At 51.5% G+C, this 9,791-nt stretch overlaps 1 protein-coding gene across 1 annotated transcript; it reads right to left on the minus strand.

Annotated features, from left to right (window-relative positions):
- Window positions 1-1,842: 1,842 nt before the first annotated feature.
- On the minus strand, window positions 1,843-9,730 carry LOC116970448 (mucin-2-like). The gene is made up of 6 exons (XM_033017090.1): window positions 9,597-9,730; window positions 7,252-7,446; window positions 6,363-6,469; window positions 3,046-4,307; window positions 2,584-3,012; window positions 1,843-2,484 (listed from the first exon to the last, which is right to left on the minus strand). The coding sequence occupies exons 1-6, from the start codon at window positions 9,603-9,605 to the stop codon at window positions 1,946-1,948; spliced, it is 2,541 nt and encodes an 846-aa protein (XP_032872981.1). The 5' UTR covers window positions 9,606-9,730; the 3' UTR covers window positions 1,843-1,945.
- Window positions 9,731-9,791: the final 61 nt, after the last annotated feature.

Genomic DNA, 9,791 nt, shown 5'->3' on the forward strand with positions numbered 1-9,791 from the left:
AGGAACTGCAGATAGATGCTGGTTTAAACCAAAGGTAGACACAAAAAAGCTGGAGTAACTCAGCGGGACAGGCAGCATCTCTGGAGAGAAGGAATGGGTGTCGTCTGAAGAAGGGTCTCAACCCGAAACGTCACCCATTCCTTCTCTCCAGAGATGCTGCCTGTCCCGCTGAGTTACTCCAGCACTTTGTGTCTATCTTCAATTGAATGTATTGAATGCAGCCTCTGAAAATGTCGGAAGAATTTTCTGCACAGTTCCTGCATTGTATATATTTATTTACTTACATCAAATCTATTTTGATTTGTTTTTTAAAAGAGAGGGGGAAGTGGGGAGAGCCGGTGGAGGCCCCGGCCTTGCCGGGCAACACTGGCGGCATTCCTGCATGGAACAAGACACAGGATGGGCAAGTAGCAACAGCAGGCCACTCAGCCCCTCCAGCCTAGCCCATCACTCCATCACTGCTCACCTGTCGTGGGCCTCACCTACTCTGGGCCAGTTGATAGAGGCAGAATTAGGACATTCGGCCCATCAAGCCCTCTCCAGCACGTCAGGCACCTTCTCCAGGAGAGACACATGCACACTGACACACACACACTCTGACACACACACACACACACACACTGACACACACACACACACTGACACACACACACACACACACTGACACACACACACACTGACACACACACACACACACTGACACACACACACACTGACACACACACACACACACTGACACACACACACACTGACATACACACACACACACTGACACACACACACACTGACACACACACACACACACACACACTGACACACACTCACACACTGATTCACTAACACATATACACACACACACTCACACATACAGACACACACACACTCACGCACTGACTCGTTGACACACACACACACACTCACACACACACAGACACACACACACACAAACACACACACACACACACACACACACACACACTCAGGCAGCATGAGATATAATTGGAATCAATAGAAGGGAGGTTGGTTTGTGTGATGGTCAGGGCTGCGTCCAGAATTCTTGGTGCTTTGACCCAGCGGGACGGCCCAGTCCAGGGTGTGAGACCAAGTCGTGCCGAGACAAAGCGTAACGCAGCCCCGGGTAACGGCAGACGCCGGGTCAAACCGAAGATAGACACAAAAAGCTGGAGTAACTCAGCGGGACAGGCAGCATCTGTGGAGAGAAGGAATGTCCCGGGATGTCAGGACATTCATATGAAGAAAGACTGGATAGACTCGGCTTGTACTCGCTAGAATTTAGAAGATTGAGGGGGGATCTTATAGAAACTTACAACATTCTTAAGGGGTTGGACAGGCTAGATGCAGGAAGATTGTTCCAGATGTTGGGGAAGTCCAGAACAAGGGGTCACAGTTTAAGTATAAGGGGGAAGTCTTTTAGGACTGAGATGAGAGAAAAAAATTTTACACAGAGAGTGGTGAATCTGTGGAATTCTCTGCCACAGGAAGTAGTTGAGGCCACAGTTCATTGGCTATATTTAAGAGGGAGTTAGATGTGGCCCTTGTGGCTAAAGGGATCAGGGGGTATGGAGAGAAGGCAGGTACAGGATACTGAGTTGGATGATCAGCCATGATCATATTGAATGGCGGGGCAGGCTAGAAGGGCTGAATGGCCTACTCCTGCACCTATTTTCTATGTTTCTATGTGTGACGTTTCGGGTCGAGGCCCTTCTTCAGACTCTTCTGAGTCAGTCCCAATGTTGGCAGCTACTCACAGCCAATAGGATGTCTCCCTTCAGCACCTCAGTAAATCGTGGACACGTGGCAGAGGTGATGGAAACAGTTAAACTGCAGGGTTAAAGGTGGCATTTTATTGATAACTTATACGGGGAATACAGATTGGTTATAATATAACTCGGCCCAAACTATTGCCGATCTTCAGAGGACGGAATCATTTTGAGCCATCAGGTTTGGCATCTGGTTCCACTGCCTTGCTCTCAACTTTATCCTCCGACGTTGTGGCTCCAGGTTCTACCGATGTTCCAGGTGTTACAGCTCCAGCTGTTCCAGGTGTTGCAGCTCCAGGTTTTACATCTGTTCCAGGTGTTGTGGTTACAGGTTTAGCATCTGTTCCAGGTGTACTAGTTACAGGTTTAGCATCTGTTCCAGGTGTTGTAATTACAGGTTTAACACCTATTCCAGGTGTTGTAATTACAGGTTTAATACCTGTTCCAGGTGTTGTAATTAGAGGTTTAATACCTGTTCCAGGTGTTGTTGTGACAGGTTTAACATCTGTTCCAGGTGTTGTGGTTACAGGTTTAACATCTGTTCCAGGTGCTGTAGTTACAGGTTTAGCATCTGTTCCAGGTGTTGTAATTACAGGTTTAACATCTGTTCCAGGTGCTATAGTTACAGATTTAATACCTGTTCCAGGTGTTGTAATTACAGGTTTAACATCTGTTCCAGGTGTTGTAATTACAGGTTTAACATCTGTTCCAGGTGTTGTAATTAGAGGTTTAACACCTGTTCCAGGTGTTGTTGTGACAGGTTTAGCATCTGTTCCAGGTGTTGTAATTACAGGTTTAATACCTGTTCCAGGTGTTGTAATTACAGGTTTAACATCTGTTCCAGGTGTTGTAATTAGAGGTTTAACACCTGTTCCAGGTGTTGTTGTGACAGGTTTAGCATCTGTTCCAGGTGTTGTAATTACAGGTTTAGCATCTGTTCCAGGTGTTGTAATTACAGGTTTAATACCTGTTCCAGGTGTTGTAATTACAGGTTTAACATCTGTTCCAGGTGTTGTAATTACAGGTTTAGCATCTGTTCCAGGTGTTGTAATTACAGGTTTAATACCTGTTCCAGGTGTTGTAATTAAAGGTTTAACATCTGTTTCAGGTGTTGTAATTACAGGTTTAACATCTGTTCCAGGTGTTGTTATTACAGGTTTAATACCTGTTCCAGGTGTTGTAATTACAGGTTTAACATCTGTTTCAGGTGTTGTAATTACAGGTTTAACATCTGTTCCAGGTGTTGTAATTATCGGGTTAATACCTGTTCCAGGTGTTGTTGTGACAGGTTTAACATCTGTTCCAGGTGTTGTAATTACAGGTTTAATACCTGTTCCAGGTGTTGTAATTAAAGGTTTAACATCTGCTCCATGTGTTGCAGTTCCAGCTGTTCCAGATGTTGTCGCTCCACCTGTTCCAGGTGGTGTCGCTTCAGGTTTTCCAGCTGTTCCAGCTCCAGCTGTGCCAGATGCTGTCACTCCAGGTTTTACAGCTGTTCCAGGTGTTGCAGTTCCAGTTGTTCCAGGTGTTGTTGCCTCAGGTTTTACAGCTGTACCAGGTATTGCAGTTCCAGCTGTTCCAGATGTTGTAGCTCTAGTTCCAGCTGTTCCAGGAGTTGTAGTTCCAGATTTTACAGCTGTTCCAGGTGTTGCAGTTTCAGCTGTTATAGGTGTTGTAGCTCTAGTTCCAGCTGTTACAGGTGTTGTAGCTCTAGTTCCAGTTGTTCCAGGAGTTGTAGTTCCAGGTTTTACAGCTGTTCCAGGTGTTGCAGTTTCAGCTGTTACAGGTGTTGTAGCTCTAGTTCCAGCTGTTCCAGGAGTTGTAGTTCCAGGTTTTACCGCTGTTCCAGGTGTTATAGTTCCAGGTGTTGTAGCTCTACTTCCAGTTGTTGCAGGAGTTGTAGCTCCAGATTTTGCAGCTGGTCCAGGTGTTATGATTCCATATTTTACAGCTGTTGCAGGTGTGGTGGAGGGCTCTTGGCTAGTGGTGGTTGGGCTAGATTCGTCGGTGGGTGCCATCCTGGAGAGTTCTGTAAATTCGTCACTAAATATGACTTGAACCTCTACTTCCTTGGGTTTGACGGGGGAGGGCTCCGCCTTGGCTTTGAGCTCTTCGATGTAGGTGTGAACGGCAGCGATCAGGGTGGTGGGCTTGGGCCGATCTTTGGTGCCGCTGTGCACGCCGACTGACTTCAGCCTCTCGCGGTATTGCTCCAACGACCTCTTCAGCTTGGCCTCCTCGGACTCAGCAGTACTGGCCTTCTCAAACGCCTCCCTGTCCTTCTCCACTTTCAGGTGAGCTTGGTCGGCGTAGTCGAGGCCGTACATGGTCCTCTCTAACCGGACCGGCCTTATGACGGTGGAGGAGTGCCTGGCCACGGCCTGCAGAGGGATGAACTTGGAGGAGTAGTTCATCTGGCAGTAAGGGTTGGTGGACATGGTCTCCGTGTCATAGAAGGGCACCGTACACATGATAAAGTCCATCTCGTTCAGCTCAAAGGAAGAGGGGGGATTCGTAATGACAAACCTAAAGCAGATGGCAAAGAGTTCAGTGCAACAGACAGGATCCTATGTTAAACCTGGGCCTAGATTAGACCAGACACTGCAGGAGGCCCTGCAACAGCCTGGGCATCAGTTAGATCAGACACTGCTGGAGGCCCTGCATGAGCCTGGGCCTAGATTAGATCAGACACTGTTGGAGGCCCCACAGCAGCTTGGGCCTAGATTAGATCAGACACTGCTGGAGGCCCCGCATCAGCCTGGGCCTAGATTAGATCAGACACTGCTGGAGGCCCCACAGCAGCCTGGACCTAGATTAGATCAGCCACTGCTGGAGGCCCTGTATGAGCCTGGGCCTAGATTAGATCGGACACTGCTGGAGGCCCTGTATGAGCCTGGGCCTAGATTAGATCAGATACTGCTGGAGGCCCTGCATCAGCCTGGGCCTAGATTAGATCGGACACTGCTGGAGGCCCTACAGCAGCCTGGGCCTTGATTAGATCAGACACTGCTGGAGGCCCTACAGCAGCCTGGGCCTCGATTAGATCAGACACTGCTGGAGGCCCTACAGCAGCCTGGGGCTCCATTGGCGCCGCTCCCACAGAACGAGCAGGTGAACTGCACGCGGCCTACAGCGGTGGAGCAGCGGCAGAGAACACCACGGCAACGCTTGGCCCAGCCGACCCTGCAATGCCGCCAGGACAACAGACCTTCATGGTCAGATCAAGATCCCTGCGCTTACAATACCTGCAACATGAAAATGGCCCCAAACTGGCCACTTTGTATACAGTCTCAGTCTAATCTTCATAAGGTCGTAAGAGATAGTAGTAGTACTAGGCCATTCGGCCCATCACGTCTACTCTGCCATTCAAACATGGCTGATCTATCTCTCCCTCCTAACCCCCATTCTCCTGCCTTCTCCCCATAACCCCTGACACCCATACTAATCAAGAATCTATCAATATCTGCACTGTATCTAAAAATATCCATTGACTTGGCCTCCACTGCCTCCTGTGGCAAAGAATTCCACAGATTCACCACCCTCTGACTAAAGATATTCCTCCTCATCTCCTTCCGAAAGGAACATCCTTTAATTTTGAGGCTGTGACCTCTAGTCCTAGGCTCTCCCACTGGTGGAAACATCCTCTCCACATCCACTCCATCCAAGCCTTTCACTATTCTATAAGTTTCAATGAGGTCCCCCCTCATTCTTCTAAACTCCAGCGAGAACAGGCCCGGTACCGACAAACGCTCATCATATGTTAACCCACTCATTCCTGGGATCATTCTTGTAAACCTCCTCTGGTCCCACAACTAAACTAAACTTCTGTTATACACTTACATAGAAACATAGAAAATAGGTGCAGGAGGAGGCCATTCGGCCCTTTGAGCCAGCACCGCCATTCATTGTGATCATGGCTGATCGTCCCCTATCAATAACCCGTGCCTGTCTTCTCCCCATATCCCTTGATTCCACTAGCCCCTAGAGCTCTATCTAACTCTCTCTTAAATCCATCCAGTGACTTGACCTCCACTGCCCTCTGTGGCAGGGAATTCCACAAATTCACAACTCTCTGGGTGAAAAAGCTTTTTCTCACCTCAGTCTTAAATGGCCTCCCCTTTATTCTAAGACTGTGGCCCCTAGTTCTGGACTCACCCAACATTGGGAACATTGTTCCTGCATCTAGCTTGTCCAGTCCTTTTATAATTTTATATGTTTCTATAAGATCCCCTCCTCATCCTTCTAAACTCCAGTGAATACAAGCCTAGTCTTTTCAATCTTTCCTCATATGACAGTCCCGCCATCCCAGGGATCAATCTCGTGAACCTGCGCTGCACTGCCTCAATCACAAGGATGTCCTCCCTCAAATTAGGAGACCAAAACTGTACACAATACTGTTATACACTTGTAATGTACCTGAGATGGGGAGAAAGGGGTTGAGAGGGAAAGGGGTTGAGAGGGAAAGGGGTTGATCAGGCTGTGGAACGGGCTGGAGGGGACGAGTGGCCTTTGGCTGAGGTTGGTGTGGTTGATGCTGGGCCACAGCTGGATACGGGGGCGCGGAGATGACTGTCAACTCACCGCTTCTTGGACTGTTTAGCGGGATCCTGCAGACGGAAGATCCCAAAGCAGAGTATCCCGTAGTCTTGCAGGGCCTTGGAAAACAGGTCTCCATACTTGCCACCTTTCTGCAGAAACAGAGAGGCTGTCAGAGCAGAGAGACCTTCTTGGCATCTGTCTCCCCCCCCTACCCCACCCCCAGCACCGCGTAACTTACTGCCCCACACCCACTGCCCCAGACTCCCCATCACCCCACCCCCGCAACACACAACCCCCCCCTTCATCCCCACTCCACCCCCTCTGCCCCTCCACCCTCCCCTGCACCCCCCTCCCACCATCCCCCACCCCACCCCCAGTACTGCGTGACATACTGCCCCACACCCACTGACTCCCCATCACCCCACCCCACACACACACACCCTCCCCTTCACCCCCCACTCCGTCCCCTCTGCTCCTCCCCCCCATAACCCCTTCCCTACCCTCCCGCCCCTCCCACCATCCCCCACCCCACCCCACCCCCAGTATCGCATGACATACTGCCCCACACCCACTACCCCAGACTCCCCATCAACCCCACCCCACCCCCCCAACACACACCCTCCTTCACCCCCCCACCATCCCCCACTCCGTCCCCTCTGCCCCTCCCCCCTCTCCCACACCCCCTTCCCTACCCTCCCGCCCCTCCCCCACCACCCCCCTCCCACCATCCCCCACCCCACCTCTCCCGGCCCCCATTCCCCCCCCCTCGTTACCGCCCACCACATCTCCCCCTCCCTCCTTCACCCCCTCCCACCATCCCCCAACCCCACTCAATCTCCACCCACCTCCCTCCCCCCCCCACCCCACCACCACTCCCCGCCTCCCCCCGTCCCCCCCCCCCCCCCCCTCGTGCCCCCGTGCGGTGACCCACGGCGAATTGGCTGAAGCGCTGGTCACACAAGGTGATGCGGGCCAGCTTGCAGCGGTTGCGTTGGTGGACGTTATCCTGGGCGTGGACACTGCCCCTCAGCGCATCCTCGTCCGCCAGCTGTTCGTCCAGGCCCGGCGTGGCGCCTCCCGTCACTAGCGTCCGGACCAGCATCAGGATGTTGTCGTTGAAGTATGTCTGGGGAGAGGGGAGAGGGTGGGACTGGGCACCGCACATTGTCATCACATATCCACCCAGCGCCATCCTGACCCCGAGCGCTGTCTGTGAGGAGTTTGCACGTTCTCCCCTGTGTCCGTGTGGGTTTCCTCCTGGAGCTCCGGTTTCACCCCCCACATCCCAAAGCCCTCTGCAAATTGTCTCTACTGTGTGTCGGGAGTGGACGAGAAAGTGGGAAAACATGGAACCAGTGTGAGCGGGCGATCGATGGGTCGGTGCGGACTCGATGGGCTGAAGGGCCTGTGTCCACGGTGTACCTCTGAACTAAACTCTCTCAACTAAACATTGGGTCACACACATCGGTCTGAGCTCTCCCTCGTCCAGCCACCCAGCAGAGTTTAGTGTAGATCAGAGATACAGCACGGAAACAGGCCCTTCGGCCCACCGAGACCCTGCTGACCATCCGTTCACACTAGTTCTATGTTATCCCATTTTCTCATCCACTCCCGACACATTTGGGGCAATTTACAGAGGGACAATTAACCTACAAGCACAGCCAGAGGAAACCCACATGGTCACGGGGAGAACGTGCAAACTCCACACAGACAGCACCCGTGGTCAGGTTCGAACACGGGTCTCTGGTGCTGGAGGCAGCAGCTCGACCTGTGGAACTGCAGCATGACAAGGGTTCAGATCACTGTACAACACAAGGACCTCAGGCCATTCCTAGACGCACACCACAAGGTGCTTGATGTGTAGGAAGGAACTGCAGATGCTGGTTTAAACCAAAGATAGACACAAAACGCTGGAGTAACTCAGCGGGACAGGCAGCATCACTGGAGAGAAGGAATGGGTGACACCAGATGCTTCCTGTCCTGCTGAGTTACTCCAGCAATTTGTGTCTACCTTCGATTTAAACCAGCATCTTGAGGTTAGTTTAGTTTTCTTTAGAGATACAGCGCGGAAACAGGCCCTTCGGCCCACCGAGTCTGTGCCAACCAGTGACCCCCAGACATTAACACTATCCTACACACACTAGGTACAATTTACAATTATACCAAGCCAATTAACCTGCAAACCTGTATGTCTTTGGAGTGAGGGAGGAAACCCATACAGGTCACGGGGAAAACGTGCAAACTCTGTGCAGGCAGCACCTGTAGTCAGGATCGAACCTGGGTCTCTGGGGCTGCAAGGCACCATATCTGAGGAGGGATGTGCTGGCTCTGGAGAGGGTCCAGAGGAGGTTCACAAGAACGATCCCAGGAATGGGTGGGTTAACCAAAGATGAGCATTTGCCGGCACTGGGCCTGTACTCGCTGGAGTTTAGAAGGATGATGGGGTTAGGAGGGAAACATACAGAATAATGAAAGGCCTGGACAGAGTGGATGTGAAGAGGATGCTTCCACTAGTGGGAGAGTCTAGGATTAGAGCTCACAGCCTCAGAATTAAAGGATGTTCTTTTAGGAAGGAGATGAGGAGGAATTTCTTCAGTCAGAGGGTGGTGAATCTGTGGAACTCATTGCCACAGAAGGCTGTGGGGGCCAAGTCATTGGATATATTTAAGGCAGAGATAGATAGATTCTTGATCAGTACGGGTGTCAGGGGTTATGGGGAGGAGGCAGGAGAATGGGGTTAGGAGGGAAAGATAGATCGAATGATCAAGATGATTGAATGGTGGAGTAGACTTGATGGGCCGAATGGCCTAATCCTGCTCCTATCAATTATGGCCTCTACTGCTGCGCCACCCTGTGCGGCCCTTGTTGCCCGCGTCCAGTTGATCGGTGTGGACATACCCGCCGCGCTGTGCCACTCTGAGGGGCATGGGACGACAGATGGCACAATGGGCTAAGTGTTCGGCTGGCAACCGGAAGGTAGCCGGTTCGAATCCCGCTTGGAGTGCATACTGTCGTTGTGTCGTTGTGTCCTTGGGCAAGACACTTCACCCACCTTTGCCTGTGTGTGAATGTGTGTGAGTGATTGGTGGTGGTCGGAGGGGCCGTAGGCGCAGATTGGCAGCCACGCTTCCGTCAGTCTGCCCCAGGGCAGCTGTGGCTACAGAAGTAGCTTACCACCACCGAGTGTGACTGAGGAGTGAATGAATAATGCGATGTAAAGCGCCTTGAGTATTAGAAAGGCGCTATATAAATCCCATCCATTATGGAGCAACTCACTGTACACATGAGGGCATTCAGGATGCTGAAGGCAAACACAGATCCACTGGCATAGGGTTGTGTGAGGTAGAGGTCCGTGTCGGGATCATCACGGTCCTCTTGGTCCAGGTAGTACACGTTAGACTGGTGAACTGCAGTGAAAGACAAAGGGTTGGGGAGTGAGAGGAGGGAGGGAGAGTCATGATAGGAGTAGAA

The sequence above is a fragment of the Amblyraja radiata genome, unplaced genomic scaffold (genome assembly GCF_010909765.2).
Source record: "Amblyraja radiata isolate CabotCenter1 unplaced genomic scaffold, sAmbRad1.1.pri scaffold_892_ctg1, whole genome shotgun sequence".
In the NCBI taxonomy this organism is placed as follows: Eukaryota; Metazoa; Chordata; class Chondrichthyes; order Rajiformes; family Rajidae; genus Amblyraja; species Amblyraja radiata.